A 21,366-nucleotide genomic window follows, 5' to 3' on the forward strand; every position below is an offset into this window, starting at 1 on the left:
CCATTACTGGAGTTTAAAGTTGTGTATTTTTCTGTCGTGCACGTAAAGATGCAGGTACAGTAGAAGCGGTTTACAGTAATTGAAAGGAAAGTTTGTTTGGACATGTTTTGGCAAGACTTAAAAAACACATTTGAGGGCTTGTTTCAGTGGTTATGTATGCTTAATGTGATAAGGCTACTTTGCTTTATAAAATAGTTATCCTGAGACACTTCTAGAAAAAATCTGTGATTCATGTTACTCACTAGTGTAATCCAGATAGTGGGTGCGGTAGAGCTAGATTCCTTGCATGTACATTTGTAAGAAAACAAACAATAGGAAAGTAAGAAATGAGGTAGTTTTTACAGCTGTGCTGCACTTGATACTTCAGTATTCAGCTTGGATTTATTACAAAATGGGGCTCTGTAGCTTTCTAACATGTATGTATATATATATAAATGTGTATATATATATATATATATAATTAAGTACTATTTTATCTGTACTTCTTTGTGAACGTTTCCAGTGGAAGGCAAGAGAAGTTCCCCGCCAGCAGCTTTCGGTCCCATCAAATTAAACCAACAATCCGTTGTTGGTTAAGAAGTGACCATATTTTAGTTTAGTCTTAAACCAGCGTCCAGTGCACTGTGCTGCTCATCAATGCCCGCTGAATAACGTTTACAGTTAGATTTTCCACCGTTACCAATGGCTTTAGGCCTCTGTTTTCTGTTTTAAAGGGCATGCTTTCTGTAGCTTTTATTTGTTCCATGTTGGCATACCAGACCCCATTTATTGTTTGTAAAAATTGCAATTTGCCCTTCGTTTTGGTTCCATGTGCGGTAACACTTTCCGAGGCTCCAATATTTACAGAGGAATTCTGCGCAGCCGCAGGACCTTAAATATCCGCTGTTCCCATGGTAACGTACAAGCACACTTCCTGAGCTTTTATAGTTACCGAAATGTCATACACAACCGCACGCTCTCGCAGATACGTTCTGAATGGTGTAGAATTTGTTCTTGTTATCAAAGAATGACATTTTCTTCTCAAACATTATAGGTCGACAACAAGGGGTGTACTGCACGTTGTCTTTTTTTCCATTGTCCCTTCCTCGCCGGCCTTTCTCGCTTGAGCCGTTGTTTAACTGCATGTGCTCCATCACAAAGTCGTAGTTGCGTCGCTCGTGCGTGCACTTGCCGCTACAGTACCTGAAGCGCACAGTCTCGTCGCTCTCGTAACCGAGACCCAACTCGCTCACAGTCAGCTCAATCTTGTGAAGAGAACACGGCTTCGGGCCTTTCCTCGCTCGCTTGGTCCTGCGGGCCGATTCGGTTCCCATTCCTCTCTCCTTTCTGTCCACCAGGGTTGCGATCATCTTCTGAAGTTCACCTTCAGTGAAGCTTTGGAAGAGGAGGGAGACTGGGGGAGAAAAACACAGGGAAAAATATGAGCACTTAGTCTGAAAACATACTTTATCTTAGTCAACAACTTCATCAACGATTTTCTAAAATTGTATGGAATGAATAAAATGGACACAAATGAAACATGTCTACATAGAGCAATAGACATCGAGCAATACATAGAGCAAGATTTTTTTTAATATATTGTTTCAGGGCTGTACAATGCATATATGTCGTTCATGCTATGAATAAGAATAGTGTAGCCAGTGTAGCACGTGTGTGATACAATTTTTTTGCACGTGATTTAGACAGAGCTGCTTGTTTGTGTGAGGTGTGTTTGCCACGTTTCTTGTGGTGTAAATCAATGAACTAGAGTTTATTTCATAAGCATTTCACTGTTTTACTATTATTCTAATAGTAAACTGATAAACTACATAAACACTTGAGTACACTTACTCTAATTTACTAAACTAATATTTACTAAAGTAGGATTAAAAACACTATTGTATCTGCAAAAGAAGGTATTTAACTGCAGTTTACCATAGTAAATAATATAATAGTATACTACAGTATTTGGACAAATATATAATTATTGTATAGTAAAAGAATGGATCACACAGAACTCAGAAAAAATAAAACAGGAACTTCAAAAAAATTAAATTACATGGCCCTAGTTTGCCCAACTGTAACATAAATGTCTTTGTCTTTCGTCAATTACCTGCATATTTATGTGACAAACTACCCATAAATATTTGTATGTGTATATATTTTTCAGAAATAATAGAAGTTTTAAACTTCTGCTACAACTGTTAGGCCTGTGCTACAAAACTTTAAACCTCTGTAGCACCAGTCCTACATGCGAAAAAGTTAATCCACAGCCCTGTTTATTTAAATTAGCTATTAGAAATTGAAATACATTTTTTTCAAAATTTGGTACTATTGTTTATTTAGATGTTGATCATTCATTCCACATCCTATAAATATGCCTTTTACTCATAAAGAGATAATTCAGTTAAACATGTTTTTTTTATCCTGATGTCATTCAGAACACAAAAGAAGATATTTTACAATTGGTTTTGTGTTCATACAATCAAGGTCAATGGGGATCAGTGTTGTTTGGTTAGCAACATTCTTTAAAATATCTTCTTTTGTGTTCTTCTGAAGAAAACAACTCATACAGGTTTGAAATGACATGGAGGTGAGTGAATGATTACAGAATTTTCATTTTTGGGTGAACGGTCTCTTTAAGGTCTATAAATCTGTAGAATCACAGTACCACGAAGAATGACTAATTCTGTCTTGGAAATATTTTTATGAGAATTTTTTTTGAAATCTCTACTTAAACTGATCCTTTCCCAGAAGATATTTAATTTAATCTGATTGTGGTCTGGAAAAATCACTTCCATTTTTAAAAAGATCCTATTTATAATTCGTTGTACTTATGGAAAATGAAGACATGATTTCTCTTAAAAGCCATTGAAATAACTGTGAAGCGGTCACCCTGCCCTTTCTCCAGCAAGAGTCACAGTTGTTCTGATCAAGATCACATCCCTGCTTAAGATGGTTTTTAAGCATTTTTTCACTGACCCTTCAAGTGTGTTTTATGTAAGACGAGAGCTGCTCTGCTTTTCTTTGCGGTACAGTGTTTACAACTCTCAGCTACTTAGCTACGTTTTGGAAAAATGCTTAAGTTTATTTACAATATGTACAAACTGTTTATGTGACCATTTCTTCATGTCTAGAGAAGAACAGGCATAAACATTAATGCCTCTGCAAATATCTATGCAAAGCTAGTTCCACAGTCGCTTAGGTGTGCAAAGTTTGTTTAAAGTCCCCATGAAATCAAAATAAAAGTATTTTGGCTTTCAGTATGAATTTGTTATATAAACTATGATCTATAAACTATTGTGCCTCAAACAATGACAACATTTAGAAGATATAAGCATTCAAAATTTACAGATTATCCACTAAAGCAGACCTTTACCAAAACAAATTTTCTTTTGACATCTCACTGGAATTCATAACTATTTTATGAGATTGCTAATTCGCATGAATTTGTGTGTTGCGAGTCGTACAAAAACGTCAATTACTAGAAAAAAGCAATACTGAAGCCCCGCCTCTAAATCTAACATCACTGGTGCAGAATTTTACTAATGAGGTCGTAAGAATTCATATAAATTAGCCAAAATTAGCCACCTAGTAAAATAGTTACTTTTTTAACGTAAGATTGTGTTGGTATTTCTGCTTAACATCAGGCTGGGACGCAAACAAAACAATATTGGCTATTTTACACGAGGGAGGAGTCACTCAATATGTCCCGCCGTAACTTCCTTTTTCATCATACAAAGTTACTCATTTCAAGACTGCATTCTCCGGAAGTTGCATTTGTCGACAGCATACGTCATTTTGATTGCCTTATTTCAGACGTAATCATTGCAGTTTCATTCTTACCTTGAAATGTAATGGTTACTTCTCTGAAATAAAACCCGAAATAATAAACCTTGATGTTTAATGCACCGTACAAATGCGAATTCCCGAAGGATGCAGCCATCGAATTGAGACTCTGCTTTCAAGTGTCTTGTTTTTTTTTCCCTTGTCGGTTGCCATGCAGTTGCTACGGTATTTCTGTTTTTAGCCTGCTGTCATTCAACCCCAATTGATGATATTCTGGTTTCTTGTGTGCCTTCTGGGTCTTTTTGTAATGTAAATTACTGTGTAATGTTTGTTTTTCTTTGGTATTCAATCTCAACTCTTAGTGCAACTTTAAACATTCCTCAAATAACCCGTATGAGTGAATTTATGTGATGGAACATGTTAAATCTGTCTCGCACTCTTCTTTGTCATAACAAAACACTTTTCAGCACGTCTCAAAACCCGACAATGAAGTTGAAAGACTTTAGTTTGTTCGTGTGATAACGGCTGTTGAGATGTGGACTATAAACACACCAGTGACTGTAGAAAGACATTAAATCCTGACGTCAGTCCGCTCTGACACTATCTGATCCATGCCAGCGCTGCCGCTAAGTAAACAGAAAAATGTGTTTGTCTTACACTCGGAGAGAATAGAGCTCATGTCCTCAGTAGCTCTGACAGGCCGTCGTGGTGCTGCCTTCCTCGCTGTGCTTGAGGATGAAGATGAATGGAATTTTATGGCTGGTGGAGGTAAAGATGATGAAAGCCCTAATTTCTTTGGGTAGGAATGCCCATTGGGTAGCGTGGTTCTCATAAGCAAGAGGAAAAACGAGGCACCCAATAGGATAAAGGTGAGGGCGACCTCTTTCCATGCCCTCATCTTAGAACAGCGTGGAGCATTGAAACTCTGAAACACAACAAGCAAATGATCAAAATAGTCATTTCTGACTGATGAAATGGCTCATCGCTGTAAGAATATATACGTCTGCTGTTAAAATGTCCAAATCTTTTGTTGTCGACTTGAAAGATCGCAAGACCATACAGTGTTTTGGCACATAACTTAATTCTGACACTTGAAAACTACGATAAAATAAAGTGGAATAAACAAAAATATGACCCAGTGCAGGGACGTCGCCAGACCCATTTTTTCTTGAGTATACATCTGCTGTGCCCCAGTATCAATATCAAAGTTAAGTTTTAACAATTTAATTTATTTGTCAGTGTAATCATTCAGATTGAAAATAGTGGCAAAAAATGATCTACATGCAATGCAGTAAAAGTGACAAAGTCCGTAAATACAAAATCGTGCCACACTTTCGCGCAGAAATCCATATTTCGTTGCAAAAACTGCTGCTACTCGGTGTTCACGCAGGGGTGACAACACGCGAATGAGGTAGGCTATTTAAACATGACAAAAATAAAGTACGTTTCAAAATAATATCAATCATCTTATTTTGACAAAATCATTAATAGCTCCTGTTCGTATGCCGTATGGACATCAGAATTTGTTTGTGCAAAGCAGGGAAATGGAAGCAGACATAAGAGATGATGAGATTGAGGCAGGTAAGACTTGATAAACTACTGTTCATCCCCAGCCTGTCAAGTCTTGAACATTAGAGGAAAATGTCTCCGGTGAACCTCTGTCAAATCTGTAAAATTGCATTGTTGCTTAGAAGAACATTTGTGTTCTTTACATGTGCCCCAGTAGAACTTTAGTTCACGTCCCTGACCCAGAATATTTCTCAGTTGTGTATCATATAAGTCTCTAAAACTTCTAGAAGAAATTAAAACAGAAACAAATAAAGAGTGTAATTGTTGAAACACATGAAGAGTCTGGTGGTGTTAAATAAATGTAGATTGTATAGGTAAAATAATCTTGTTTGGGTAAATTTGATGATAAATGTTTGAGTTCATATTGAGATCTTCAATTATATTGACTATTGATTGCAGACTTGACAAATCTGAGCTCAGTTTGACACACTCATAGGAAACTCTAATGGACAAATTTGGGAGATTTCGGTTTCTTTTTCTCAGGAGAAATATCTGAGATGCAGATGAGATTTAAGGAAAATTTCCATTTGTTCTTCTTTTAGTCTGACTGATGTGCAGGAGGAAAAATTGAGATATTAAAAGGATTTCATGTGTGATTTTTCTGAAAAGAATTGACCTGAGCATCACTTTATCAGTACTATAAATGTATTGAACGTCATTAAATGATCTGTAGATACCATGAGTGAATGTTTTTGAATGTTCAGGTATGCATGTTTATTTAACTATGCAGTGAAGCAAACAGGTCTTAGATGGAAACTTGTGGATGTTTATTTTAAATGAGGCTTTTCCAGAGATTTTATCACCGTGTGAAAGATTAATTCACATTAATTGGAAGCTTCTAGTGAACTGAACAAGAGTTCCACAGAGCGTTTTGAAGTTTAGCCTTCATTTACTCGCCCTTATTGTTCTGAACCCGTGGGTATTTTTTCTTAGAAACACAAAATAAGAAGGTTTCAATTTTTACTTTCTGCACAACAAATGTGTTCTATCGGATAAACAAGCCAAGAAAAAAACTTAAAAGTTCCAGTGTTGGACTTCAACTTGGATTTCCACCTCACACAAAGAATGAAACCCAAGGGTCGTACAGTATGCACTATGATTGCTTTTTTGTGTCCTTTGGCTGTCCACATTTGTTGTGTAAGCAGACCAGCTCAACGTCTTTCGTGTTTTGATGAACTATTCTTTAAAGATTGAAGCGTGCAAATTATATGCACTTATGAGCTTACGGGCAGCCTGTACTTTCTGTGGTTTAAATAGCATACTTGGCATACTTGGCAGAGCACATTGACCTCTGCGTGGCCTAATACTCTTAAGTATAGTACAATACAAGCTAAAGAATTACTGTCTGTGCGAAACCGTTAAAGATTGGCGTGTTTGCGCAATATGAATGCATTGAGGTTCTCTCTCTCTGGGTGCGAACGCTTCTACGTATTGTCTTCTCTTCCTAATTGAACCGTCATCTTTATGAAGGTGTGGAACATCCGCCTGGGTGGAGACCCGACATCAATGTACACAAGCAAGTCCAAACGATTAGTCTTATATTTCCTGAGGGGAAAGCTTTGTGTGCTGAGATGTTCCAGTCAATGGGAGAATATTTGTAATGGTAAACAGACCTCCATCACTCTTGACATGAAGGGGCGGAGTTAACAGAAAACAGGTAATCGCTCACTAATATGCAGGCCCGGACACAATCGATGGAAATGTTCTGCATTTTTTCCACGCTGATGCAGAAGTTGAGATTAGTGGGCTATTATTGGTCACTGAAAGATTTTTAAAGATATTTCATTATTATTTCATATTAGGGGTAGGAGGATGCACATTGGCTCACAATTACAAATACAATACGTCATAGTGGGTGCATGCAAATGTTGTGTTAAACACAGGACGTGTGCGCGTATTTTTCTTTCACCCTCTCAAAAGCCCACATTCTTTCACCTGTGATGAATTTCTTCTTGTGCTGATTTTGCATTTAAGCATTTTTTCCTGATTCCATTTTTTTATCACTAGCTACTGTTTTACACAGTGGGAAATGAGGGGGAAAACTCTTGCACGGGTCAGGAAATGGCAGATGGGTAACGTCTAAGGAAAAAATCAGACAGGGTGCTGGAAATGTTTTGGCAGACTGGTTTTAATGGGTCATGTGGGACTAGGGTGACCACCCGTCCCGCTTTGCGTTGTACCGCACAGCATTTTCATATTGAGAAAATGTCCCACATTTTCCTCATTCTGTTGGTTTTCAGTTGTCACATTAAGAAAAACACGTTATTTAACCTGAAATGCACACGGGACGCTTGTTTGCTTCATTGTTTATTTAACTATTTAACAGCGTTGTATCAAAAGCAGCAAATTATTTTTATGAGCAGAAAGGTAGAAAAATATATAAAAAATGTTTTCACTCCGTTATTATTACGCTTTCATGCTTACGCTTTACAATCTTTCAGTGGTGTCCCACATTGTCCCTCAAAAAGCTATTACCTGTCCCCCATTTGGTTTGTTGGGTGGTGGTCTTAATGGGTCATGTGGGATGGGCAAACAAGCCCTGGTTGCTGTTTTTCAAGAGTTATCTGAAATCTTTATCTGAAATAAAGGAATGCGTGTTTTTTAACTAACATTTAAATAACAGTTAAGAATTGTACACAGGTTTATACATTATTTTTTGTAAAGTTAAAAACACTGATTGTATTTACTCATGAAAAAATACCCATAATAAAGAATAATGTAAATATAAAAGATTTTATAAAGATGTTATTAAAGTAATGGCATAATCTAATAATGGATAAAGACCTTAGAAGTGACCTGGATTCATTACCCCCCTCATTTTACAGGCAAACACTGTTATAGATCAGTGAGATCAATGTTCATCTCTATAAAAGGAAAACAATTATATATAGAATTAATATATGTAGAATTCAGTTTCTTGATGAGTTTATCGTGCTTTTGGAAATTGTGATAATTTTTTATGTGTTTCAGAGTCTGTATCTCGTCTGCTATGTGTTTTGGACGCTATATTATCTCTCACACAGATTCTCCACAAAAACAATTCAGATTTGGCACATCTGAATGTCCTGCTGATTATATGGCCAAAATCCTTATAAAACATTGTATTCGAAGTATACTGAAGTTTGCCTGAAATGCACCTGATATTTTTTCTATATTCATTATGTGGTAATGTCTGTCATTGGATAATTAATTATAATGAAAGTGACATTACCTCATTCGACTTATTTACTTATTTTAGTTGGAGTTTGATGGATGAAACGAGAAGATAACATTGCTTACAGAGTCATTCGTTTCATTTAATGTACTACTACAGTTAAAAAAAAAGACTCAAAACTGTAAAACTGATGCTTTATAATAGCCCTTGTAAAATAAGCAATAGAGCAATAAGCATCGCATCAGTTTTCTTATTAATGCGGTAGTTATAAGGTTAGGAGAATTAATATAATTAGTTGTTGAAAGTAGTTTTATTGGGATTTTTATTTGTTAATACATTTAATTACTTATTGAACATTTGTTTCTTTTATAATAATATATAATTCCTGGCTTTGGGTTTATTGGTAGTTATCATCGCTTTATTCTTGAATAGGCCACTTAATGCTCTTAAAATGTTTTGTACTTCTCCTGCTTTAGATGCTACGACACCGGTTTATGGGGTTTTGTTGCACATTGCTGGACTAAATGCCTGTTTATACACGCGCCTGGCTCTGCTTCGCAAGCCTCCGCTGACGCGCAACTCCCCAAACGGACGAGACGCTTATACTTCACGCGTTCGCCGTTGAGATATGCTTTGAAACGACAGGGGGCGCAAAAAAGAAATCGTCCTGTTAATCCGCAGGAAGTAGAAGAAAAGTAGGAATTTTACCGGAATTACGTCAGATCATTCTTGCGAGCAGACAGTCCACAAGGAAACGTAGGAGATTTGGTGATGTTGCTACTATAAAAAAAAGGGAGAAAAAGGAGATGGAATGTTCGCCCACTGCATGCCACAAAGCGTGGAGATGAAGAGAAAAAATCACTCTTGTGAAGCAGTTGAGTGTGATGGACGGGGGAATGCATTTCAAACTATTGTTTGTTGATTTAATACATTTTTGCATCAAACTTTTTGTTCACTCTTTCATTTCTGTGCATAATGCAGACACATTTCTACATATTGTTGGTTAGGGACTGCTAAATTTACCTTGCCATAGATTAACCCATTGGATGTCTTATGTTATATAAAATGAGAAGATATAAGAACAGTTCAAAAGAGCAATGTTGATAAATATTGTTTTATTCTGAATACAATATACAACAGACACATTGATCATAAAAGATGTCTGTACAGGTGTACCTGTTCAGCCAAAATCTCTTTAAAGCTTTCATGTTGACTGCGGCGCCGCGCGAACGGTTTGCTCGAGTCACAAAAAATGTTGTGCACGGCGGCACGCAAAATGAGCTCGCGCTCACCCAAAGCGAACTTCGCGAACACCGCGATGACGTCATATTTGGCGCGCGCACCCAGGCGAACTAGCGAATGAGTCGAGTATAACCAGCCCTTATCTCATAAAATCATCAGAAGTCTGAGAAATAGTTCTTCCTTACCTTTACTTGTTGATGTTTCAGCTGTTTTTATTGGAAACCCACTGAAATCCAGACAGCCTAATGCGTTCAGATATATAGGAGCACACAGTTGTAGCAATAAGCTTTCCTGATACTGCTGCGGGTTGTGAAGGCCTGTATCCATTAACACTACTGATGTGCCATTCCTGTAATCACTGTACTAATAATCAAACAGCGATTTGAGTTTTCAGAGACAGACGTTTGATTTATTGCCCTGTCAAGGTGAATAGCTGCCACCCGTGTGGATTATGAAACGTGTTTTGTACTCACTATTGAGTTTGACAGTTGCAGCTTGTGTGATGAATGATGGATAGTTGTTATATTATGACGTCAGTGATGATTGATTGGTGTATTAAGTGTTAGGTCTTCCTCTTAATTTTGATTGATTTATTTTGAACTCCACTGATTGGATTGGACAGGTGTTATGAAGCACCTCCTGAGTGTAATACACATTTTACAAGACTGCAGAAAATATTTCCTAAATAAATGTGAGTGACGCTTGCCTCATGCAAAATTATATTAGGATGTTGTGGGCTGTTGCCAGGATGCTATAATGCGATGAGGTTGATATTGTGATCTGAATGGTTTGGTGTGTTTCTAAGGTGTTTAAAGTGGATAATGTAGATTAATGTTATAGTTAAGGTAGGGGTTAGGTTTATGATCAATAATAATGGGATTTGCCTTCAAATGCTAAGATCTCCTTTTAACTTAAATTCTTGTGCTGTATCAGTGTTTACTAGGGCTGTGCATGTAACACTTCAATTATGATTAAGGTGTTATTGAAGTTTTTTTAATGCATTTAACACAACCACCCCACCCCAGACATATAGGTCATCTTATTTCATAAATTTGACTGGTGACAAATATGATGCTGGCAACAACTTACTGCAACATATAACATACAGAATACTGTCAGGAAGAACCTAAAATTAAAGATATCTGTGTAAAAATGACCCTGAATGAGCTTTCGTCTCATATTTATTTAGTAATGCACTCACACAAGTGAGATATCAGTGCAGTTCTATTTTTGTCCAGAAAACTACGAGTGTACATGTAATGTCGATTTTATACAACAGTCAATTAAATAAGAAACTCCTTTTTTAGATATATTTGAGTCAAATTTTTCAACGAAAATATTCCCTAGAAAGCCTTAGGAGAAGTATTGCACATCTCTGAGGAACACACAGCATAGTTTCCTTTCTGAATGAATACATTTCTTGAGCGAATCAATTGGGTGAATCAAACCTACTCGCAGCTTTTAATTCTTCAAAGAATTTGAACAGTACTAAAATAAAAAAGTTAAATAATAATAAAAAAGATTGGCGATAGCTCGTCCCCCCCAAAAAAATCTGCATATTCACATTCACTTACCCTTATGTTGTTTCAAACTTGAATTACTATTCCTTTGGGGAAAAGGAAGATATTTCTTAAGAATGTTAGTAAGCAAACTGTTTTGGTCTTTAATTATAATAATTCAGCTTCTGAAAAAAAAATTAGACGGATTGTTTAGCAAGAAATTCCATATTATCATGTCGTCTTGTCTTGTGAACCGTGACAGATCGCGTGCGTTTCTTTAATGTGCAGTATGACAGGGTGGAATATTTGAGAATAAACAGACATTGTGTCATTTGGGATCACGGCAGCTATTGATGCCAGCTTTAGTTGTTGTGCCAGTCCAGTGTCCCGCTCTGTAACAAATATTAGTCTTTACCACATCATTAAATGTAATTAGGGTGTGATGTAGGGTTGGATGCTATGGCATGCAAAGGTACTGTAGAAGCGTGACATTTTTCGGTATTTTGCTATAGCAGCATATATATATATATACTGTGTATGTACGGCTATTAATGGGAAGAACGGCTTGATTTTATTTACATGTTAAACAGAGAGCAAAGGGACAATGCAGAAGGGATGTGGCAATAGTCGAGGAAGAACATGTTATTAAATGCCTGTCTTAAACTCTCTTTTTTTCGTTCTTTAACAAATATTTTAAAAATGAATCTGGCTTATCCAGAGAGTTTTTTTTTTCTTTTTTTGCGGTGATGATCTTATCTTTTAATTTGTGTCCATTGAGCAGTAAATTAAGTAAAGAATTCAATATACTGGGTTTTCCAAAAATGGATGTTACCACATGGTTATTTAATACACAAATTCTTATTGCAAACATTACTGCATTATCAAATGTCTGTTACTGAGGTACCAAATTTTGTTCATAGATTGTACGTCTAATAATATATTTTCTATTTCTGGTTGGAATGCAATCAAATGCATATGCTAAAGGTGAAGCCATAGATAAAGTGTGAGCACCGAAAGACTGTTGTCATTAAAACATTAGCAGTCTGCGTGGAGAGCTTATACTGGTTTGGTCCATCATATGGGCAGGTAAACTGTGTCTGGTTGACAGAAGGGGGTCAGGAACACACTCTAAAGATCAAGCTGGGATTAGCACTAATGCGGCTTGCTTTATCTAGCATCACGTGGGTTAACACCTGGGATTGGCTCACGGGTGTGGAAACAGCCATACTGGCTAAATTTACTGTTGTCTCATCCATTGGATTCACACACACGCTAGCCCCATAAGCAACACTAGCTACTCACACCAAATACTGAAGAGGAGCTTCAAATAAAATTTGGATTTGTTGTAATGACCTGGCTTAAACAGCTATACCATATAGACTGTACTGTATAGATTGGCGTAATTGGTATAAAATCTATACACACAGCATCTCAACACACACAACCCTGCTTGGTATAGAATCTAAACAGACAGAGCTAGGGTTGATACAGAATCTATATAAACATAGCGGTGCATGATATAGAATATGTATGCACACAACTATGGTTGACAGAATCTATACACACAGCTATGGTTGATATAATATCAATACAGACACAGCTATGGTTGATGTATAATCTTTATACACACAGCTATGGTTGATGTGGAATCAATACAGACACATATATGGTTGATATAGAATGAATACAGACACAGCTATGGTTGATATAGAATCTATATATACACAGCTATGGTTGATATAGAATCTATACATACACAGCTATGGCTGATATATAATCTTTATACACACAACTATGGTTGATATAGAATCTATACAGACACAGATATGGTTGATATAGAATCTATATACACATAGCTATGCATGACATGGAATCTGTATACGCACAGCTATGCTTTATAGAATCTATTTACATAGCTATGGGTAATGTAGAATCTATACAGACACCGCTATGGCTGATTTAGAATATTTTTCACATAGCTATGGTTGATATAGAATCTATACAGACAGCTATGACTGATCTAGAATTTATACATACACACAGCTATGGTTAATATAGAATCTATACACACAGCTATAGGTGATGTAGAATCTATATAGACCGCTATGATTGATATAGAATCTAAAAACAAATGGCTGTGCATGATGTAGAATCTATATACACATAGATATGCATGATATAGAATCTCTATATACACACAGCTATTCATGATATATAATCTATATAATCTCAGCTATGCTTGATATATCATGCATAGCTTTGCGTAAATAGATTATATCATGCATATCTTTGCTTGATATATAATCTATTTACACCTAGGTATGTATGATATAGAATCTAAACACACATCACTATGTTTAATAGAATCTAATATACACAACCATGCTTGATAAAGAATCTATACAGACACAACAATGTATATTATAGAATCTACACATACACTTCTTTGCTTGATATAGAATCTCTACAGACACAGCTATGTTTGATATACTATTTATATAGGCTAGACACTAATGCTTGATAAAGAATCTCTACTCAACCATGCTTGATATATAATCTTAATACACACCGATATGCATGATATATAATGTATACACCGGCGTAGAAACATTTGTCACAATTTTCCCCAAGAATTCACACATTTTCATTCATTGATATTCCAAAGCAAATGTGTTTTAATTAGTGGTGGGCCGTTAACGGCGTCGCAGTGAGACTATTATCGCGCGTTAAAAAAAATGTCGCCGTTAATCTATGCTCAAAGTTGGGTTGGGAGCTGGGTCTATACTACGCAAGCTATGATGACTTTCACCTTGATATTTTAGCGCGGATGTATACCAGCTTAACTGCACTGTACGGGGCGAGAACGAGATTTTTCAACTCGCGTGATTCGCGTCATTCGCGGAAGCAGAAGCCGCCTCATCATCTCATAACCAGGGCTTCATTCGCGTCCTTAGCGCCATCTCATCATCTCATAACCAGGGCTTCATTCGCGGAAGCAGAAGCCGCCTCATCATCTCATAACCAGGGCTTCATTCGCGCGATTCGCGCAGCAAGTAGGTCTATTGGCTCTTTGCATTAACATATAAATCACTCGCGCTTGACACGCCACTCGCGTTTGGTCTGAACACAACATAACGTTACTGTGAAATTACAACATCAAACGTGACGTGCTAACATGGATGCAGCTATGAAGCCGCCGGGTCTGCTTCAGGGAATATACATTTTTAAGAAGCTTCCCAATGGAAACATCGACAAGACTAAGGTTGTTTGCACCTTGTGCAATGCGTAATTGGTTTAAAAAACACTTTCTCTCAACAGGTAGTGGTCTAGATTTATTTGAAACCAGTAACTTTTTATTGAGATCTAATGTATTATGGCTCCTGTATGACATATCGCTCCCTCACTCTTTGTAAGTCGCTTTGGATAAAAGTGTCTGCTAAATGATTAAATGTAAATGTACTGTAGGAGCTCTTCCAGTCTCAAGTAGCCTACCACCTAAATGCAAATCATCCCTTAGCTAATGCGGAAGTAAACACAAGTTCATCTTATTGAACATAATTTAATTTTCATCACCAATTATCATAGTAGAACAGCATTTTGGAAACAGGAGATGAGCCCCAGGGTCTAATGCGTCACCTGGCTTGAGAAACCCGTTCTCAAAGACTTACTTTTAGTCATTATTTGGGTAGCACACATATTCTGAATGCCTTCGGCAGAATTCAAATGAGCCATCTTGGAATTAATCTAGATTAATCTAGATTAAAAAAAATAATCTATGCCCACCACTAGTTTTAATGTTGAGTTTCAGTACACAAAGCACCCGTGTATTTGCTTGCTGAGGTGTGTGTAGTTTTGAAGTGTTTTTATAGGCAGTGTTGCTTCGATTCTGGGCTTTAAAACGAACGTTTATGTTGATGTGTTTCTTCTGAAGTATTTTTTTTCCAAAAACGGTTTACTTCCAAAAAATACTGGTTAATAAAGTTTTTTTGTTTGGCCTGTGCAATTTACCTAAAATACACATTTTTACTTTGTGTTTAAACATTTTTAAAAATGTTGTTTCTTACAGTAAAGCTATGAAACATACCTCTGTACATTTGGTTGATGCTCCTTTGTTTAAAACAAAGTGTGTTGTGGGGTTGGTATTTACAGATGTCTTGTGAAATGACAGTGCTCTAATGGCAAATTATTACAAAGTGTGTTCACGTTAACTTTCACATCATTGTGTGTACATAAACGGAAAACTTATAATACAGGGCCTTTGTACACCTGGTCACTTTACGCGTCCCCTGATCGGAAGATCAGAAGACTATATCGCTACCACCTTTAAGGTGTAACTTAAGAATGACTATAGCATTAAGAAGGTCTCGGGAAACCCAGCCCTGGGGTTTTAATGATCGGATAGTTCGGTTTTTATTTTTTCATTTTTTGTTCCTTGAACCGATTCAGAGCCCTGCTTGTATATCTTGGTCTACAGGAGTACAGTATTGATGTATAGAGAATCGACACAGGTTTACAGCAAGCTAATTAACATTTGCTTTAATTAGCTGATCTATAACAAATCTAACTGCATACAGAACAGAATGGAAATGGATTGGGTCACACCTTCATGTATTTGTAGGTGCGCATGATTTCTGTGGCAACCGCCACATTACGCTGACGAATGCGCATCAACCTAATCATTTCCAGACACTCATACAACCAACTATCTAATGATGCTAGCATGACTAATGCTTTGTTTATACATTGTGCAACTAAAGTGGGTCAAACACAATTCTGGCTGATTTATTTAAGTTTTTAGTGCTACAGCCTCTGTTTAATACAGTTATATTGACTACTAAGTATCATGACAGTCCCATCTATCATCTGCTGATCCTTAATATTGAACGCAGACCAAACATGATATCACATTTAGGCTCATTTTCAAAATGAGTCGAGTGAATCTGTTAGCATCTGCACTCGGGAATCACACGCTCACTGGACGTGTCACTCAGCAGCTGTGAAAGGCATTTAGTTTGTGCGTTTGGAGGTTGGCCAGTGCATGTGCGGATGCTATGCATGAAATGCAACAGCTGTCACATACTGAACCTGTGAACGGATGTAAATCTGACTATAACCTTGTCAGTATGAAGATGATGCTTTAGCTTACAGCATCACAAGATCCTCACATCTCGGCGTATACAGGTGAGCCTTCTATAGTGGATAAGTGTCACAGTGGAGATAGACGAAACTATAAACAAAATATTGTTACAGTCTCATATAAATACAGCTTAATACAATTAAGCCAAAATTAATTTGTGAATTCCATATTTTAATGACTTGTAGTATGTGTTAAATACCTTTAAAGGGATAGTTCCCACAAAAATGACAATTCTCACCTCTCATGTCATTTTAAACCTGAATTACTCTCTTTCTTCTGCAGAACAGCAAAGAAGATATTTAGAAAAATGTTGGTAACCAAACAACACTGAACATTGACTTCCATTGTATGAACACTAAGGCGTTTCTCAAAATAACTTCAATTGTGTTCCATCGAAGTAAGAGTAACATACCGATTTACAACAACATATGGGTGAATGTACGATGACGAAACATTTATTGTTGTGTTAACCATCTTTTAAGAAGATCTGAAAGCTAGTTTGCTCCAAATCATTGACTAAATTCACATTTAGAAGAATTACAAGAATTCATCTTCCAGTGCGGATCGATTTTTTTTGGCATCATTCTGTTCTACAGCTTTGCATCAGATTCCAGACTGCGACGTAGAATACACTCCTCTCCCTTTTAAAATTGGCTGTTTTAAAAGGGGGAGGAGCCACTCACTATGCCCCACCCTGACCTCCTGAAATATTGAATTATATTACATGATTCTGCCAAGTGGTTTCTATCACATAGTTTTTGTTAGTTTTATGGAACTCTGCCCGTTCTGTATCTTTAACAGCCATGAAGTGGACAGTTTAGTTTAGCGAGTTTGATTTGTGGCTCCGTTGAGGATTTCCTACAGGGGGAATGCGATATCAGAGTGTCTACACTTCCAAGGTTAGGACAGGCATCTCACCCGCTCTGTGTGTTTCAGAGTTGTGCTTCCGGCCATCTCTCACCCCACTTATTTTTCTTGTGGCTGGCAGTAAAAATGTGTAGGGAAAGCCTGAAACATCTGACAGGCATAAAACTCCAGATGCACCATGGATGTGTGCATGTGTATCTTTTGACTGATTGCCGATAAGGACGTGACATTTATTTATCTTGCGTACTATAACGTGGTGTGTTTTACATTGTTTTTAAAATCTGCAAAGTTGTTTTTCGTATGTTATTCATTATCAGAAATCGATAACCATAAATCTGTTGCATTGCGTAATTTAACCGTCTGGGTGTACTGCCGTAACATGAAAAGAGCAAGGACAATTTTATTGCTCAGATGTTGCTCTGGAGGTTTGATAGAGTTCTGTCTGTTGTGTTTTATTTAAGTGTCGACTTGGTCTCACATGTTTCTTATAAAACAGTGTGGGAGAAAAAACAGACAATTGTTGAAATGCATGAAGAGTATGGAAGTGTAAAATGAATGTAGATTAAAGATCTGGATTTGGGTAAAGTCGATGAGAAATGTTTGAGTTCCCATTGAGATCTTCACTAATATTGACTTGACCAATCTGAGCTCAGTTTGAGACATTGTTGACATCTCTTCTGAAACTCTAATGAAAGAGACGTTTGTGACATTTCTGACTCTTTCCTCAGCAGAGATGTCTGAGACACAATTGAGAATTACGCAAAAGTTTCCATTTGGTCCATTGAAACTCATTGATGTCTAGGAGAAAAGAGATCACATCTCTTTAACCGTATTTGTGTGCTGCAGAGAGCGTTGTTGTTCGTGCTGGTATTTTAAAAGTCCTGATGATTAGGGACTGGCACAGTTGAATACAACTTTCTCCGAGCGTGTCGTAGCAGGACGGACAAGAAAAACAAACCCACCCATCCAAGCTCATCTGTCTGAAAGAATGTGTCAAAGCGCTGTGTGGTTTTGTGTGGATGACGCTGCACATGCAGGCCAGAGCATCACTTATACGCCGAACTGGACTTTCAGCGGACTAAGCGCAGGTGACAGGAGTTGAAAGGCTCAGGGGAATTTCATCTTAACCCAATGTGCCCTCGCTTACCCCAAAATGCACCAGATCCCATTGACAAGTACTGTGACTGGGTCATTATTACTTTTCAATCTCTTTATAATATATCAAACCACCAATTTTACAGAGTTAAAGATGATGGGAATTGGTCAATAAGAATCAATTTTGTTGAGATTACACAAAATCACATGAGAGGATTAACCTTTTAAATACCATAAAAGTGCACATTAAATTGCTCTTACTTTGCTTTATATTTTTGCCCAACAGCTTTTGAAAATCTTTCAGTAAAAAATGAACCATCAAGCTTGTTGAACGTAAATGCACCATCTGCAGTGAATGATGTATGATGACACGTAAGCACTCATTTCTTTTGAAGGCATACACCAGAAGTCCCTGTGAACCGGATGTTGCGATCGTTTTTACTTCCGCATTTTGAAGCATTTCTGAGTGAAAGGGAATTTTGCATGAGAAAAATAGTGGGCTTGACTTTTGTCTTTCTCTGCGATTTGATTGTAGGTATAAAACATCCGTTGCGTTTTGAAATGGAACTGGCAGCAGACTGACAGTTAAAGGGGAGGAGTTAATGGATGTTCCGCCCAAGCTGTCTAACATGCGTCATGTCATCTACGATGGATTGTCATTACAGGGTGGAAGTGGATTTTCAGATTTTAATTTAAGATTATGAGGGCACCATTTTTAAAAAGGAATGGCCCACATTGATAAACTATTTACAATAAACGCTGCAATAATTTGTGAAAAAATAGGCGTTGTCATTTTTGTTTCACTGGGACTTTCAAGGAGTAGTTCACTTCAAAATTTGCCCCCATTGGCTTTCCATAGTAGGAATAAAAATTACTATGAAAAGTGAATGGTGCAAATTTTGAATTGAACTATTCCCTTAAGAGATGTTATTTTGGGGTTTATCGAAGTGTCATTAAAAACACTTTTTGTTGCAGTTTCACATCTATTGAATCTGATAAAGACATTTCGTTTGAGACAAGACATGTCCGTCTTCAATCCATCTCGCACAACGTCGCGCACATTGGTGCTTCTTGAATGTGCGGTGATCTGCAATATTTAACACCCTCACTGTAAGTAGCAGCTTACGCTAACAAAAGAAGATGTGTTCTTACCAAGTGGCCCGCTAAGCCAGACTTATCAGGGTGGCGTTGCGTCGGGTTGACCTCAGGCAACAGGTGGGGAGAGCAAATCCCTCATGGCGAGCAGAGAGGCGGGGTTGGAGACGATAGCTCGTGCTGTCTTTCCACACCGTATATCCATGTAATTGGAAGAAGTGCCTTGTGCGCTTTGAAGGGCTGGGCTGGGGTTTGTTAGGATGGATGTTAAGTATTAGAGCAGTATCCTAGAAATTCCTTGTCATGGTGACGTATCCTCCAGGCTTTCCAATATGTTTACATCACAGTGTTTTCCGGCCACTCTGGAGATGGGCTGGGAGTTTCCTCATCCTTTGACATAGTCGGTTATGTAAACCGGAGGTTCTGCAAATAAAATTAGTTTTTGAATTGAACGTGAATGGGCGGCAGGGTGGGTTTGGGTGATTTTTGTCCGGTTCTAGGATTTCAGACCTGAAACGGAAATAAATCGGCATTGCTTGTGTTAACGGGGTAGCAGGTGGATGTTAGTTAGCTTTGCTCCACAATCTTGTGACAAAATTACAACGTATTATACGTGCCTGTATTATAATTGGGCCCGTTAAATGCATCCAATCCATGTTTAATGAAACATTGATACTCTACTTTAAAGGTACAGCTCACCCAAAAAATACAATTCTGTCATCATGCATTCACCCTCATGTCATGTCAAACCTGTGTGACTTTTTTTCTGCAGGACACAAAAGAAGATATTTTGAAGAACGTTGATAACTAAACAACACAAAACCACTGACACCTTTCTCAAAATATCTTCTCTTGTGTGTTCACATGACGGTGAACAAATGATGACCGAATTTTTATTTCTCGGGTCACTTTAATGCATGCGATTTTAAACTTTTTTCATTTTAAACATGATCAAAATATATTGAATATATTTTAATGGTCAGAGGTCAAGTAAGTAAGCAAGTGACCGGTATCAACATGACAATTGGCGAACAGTTGTTATTTAAGAACAGTATTGCCCAAAAATCCAGTCCGTATATCCCTACTAACTTACAATGTTAAATTTGTATGTGCTGTGTCTTACAGTATCGTGTTATTCAGAAACAGACTTTTTGAGGATCAATAGTAAGTCAAGTCTCCCATGAGAATCATTATCTTTGTAGAGGATTATAAATCAGCCAGTTATGATACATGCAAAACTGCCAATGTTAGACTATAATGAAACTGGCAAGGTTTTGAAACCTTGTGTCCAGCGGAGCCAGCGATTTTTAGTGTCCCGTTACTAAGATAAACCTTTAAGGGTCTTAATCCCTTCCAGATCTCTCGCCTCATCTGCTCTTGTGATCTTCAATTTAGACAAAATGACATATTGCCTACGATATATTTGTAACATATTTATACAATTTTATTCTTAAATTCATGTTAATGTCCAAACAATTGTTTTCCTTTGTTTTACTCTTAATTTCTGTTTTCCATTTAAACATTAACTCTACCGAACCCAAAAACTTTTTTAAACACATCACAATGAGGTTGTCTCAAAATGACTAAGTACTTAAACAGACTTACAAGCTTATTCCATCTGCACTTACCATGTGCCATTAGAAGCTTACAGACTATCCAAATCCTGCCTGGGTTCTCTTCATGCGCAGAGCCTTTCCCAACGTAAGATCCCTTGCTGTGTTTATGGCGATGTTTGAGAGCAGGAGTTTGCGTGTGTATGTTTTAGGGGTGTGTGTACGGAGAACTCCCCTCAGTCTCTGTCAATCACTCCTCCCTGTGTCTCAGACTCCTCCTCTGATCTCTGACTGGCTCAGATTACTGCTCAGATTAAGTCTGGGATCTTCCTCTCTCTCTCTGGGCAGTGCATAAGGATGCTCAAAGCCAGGGCACAACGCAAGTCC

At 37.4% G+C, this 21,366-nt stretch overlaps 1 protein-coding gene across 2 annotated transcripts; it reads right to left on the reverse strand.

Annotated features, from left to right (window-relative positions):
- Window positions 1-520: 520 nt before the first annotated feature.
- Window positions 521-21,142, reverse strand: LOC130418405 (neurturin). Of its 2 annotated transcripts, none has more exons than XM_056744532.1 (4): window positions 21,055-21,142; window positions 19,484-19,936; window positions 4,426-4,693; window positions 521-1,393 (listed from the first exon to the last, which is right to left on the reverse strand). In XM_056744532.1, exons 3-4 carry the CDS (start codon window positions 4,664-4,666, stop codon window positions 939-941), a joined length of 696 nt encoding a protein of 231 aa, XP_056600510.1. In that variant the 5' UTR covers window positions 4,667-4,693; window positions 19,484-19,936; window positions 21,055-21,142; the 3' UTR covers window positions 521-938. The 2 variants fall into 2 exon arrangements, with proteins under 2 accessions (XP_056600510.1, XP_056600511.1); XM_056744533.1 differs by having other exon boundaries at window positions 19,484-19,849; window positions 21,055-21,139.
- Between the last annotated feature and the right edge of the window lie 224 nt (window positions 21,143-21,366).

Source organism: Triplophysa dalaica, chromosome 3, assembly GCF_015846415.1.
Source record: "Triplophysa dalaica isolate WHDGS20190420 chromosome 3, ASM1584641v1, whole genome shotgun sequence".
Classification (NCBI taxonomy): domain Eukaryota; kingdom Metazoa; phylum Chordata; class Actinopteri; order Cypriniformes; family Nemacheilidae; genus Triplophysa; species Triplophysa dalaica.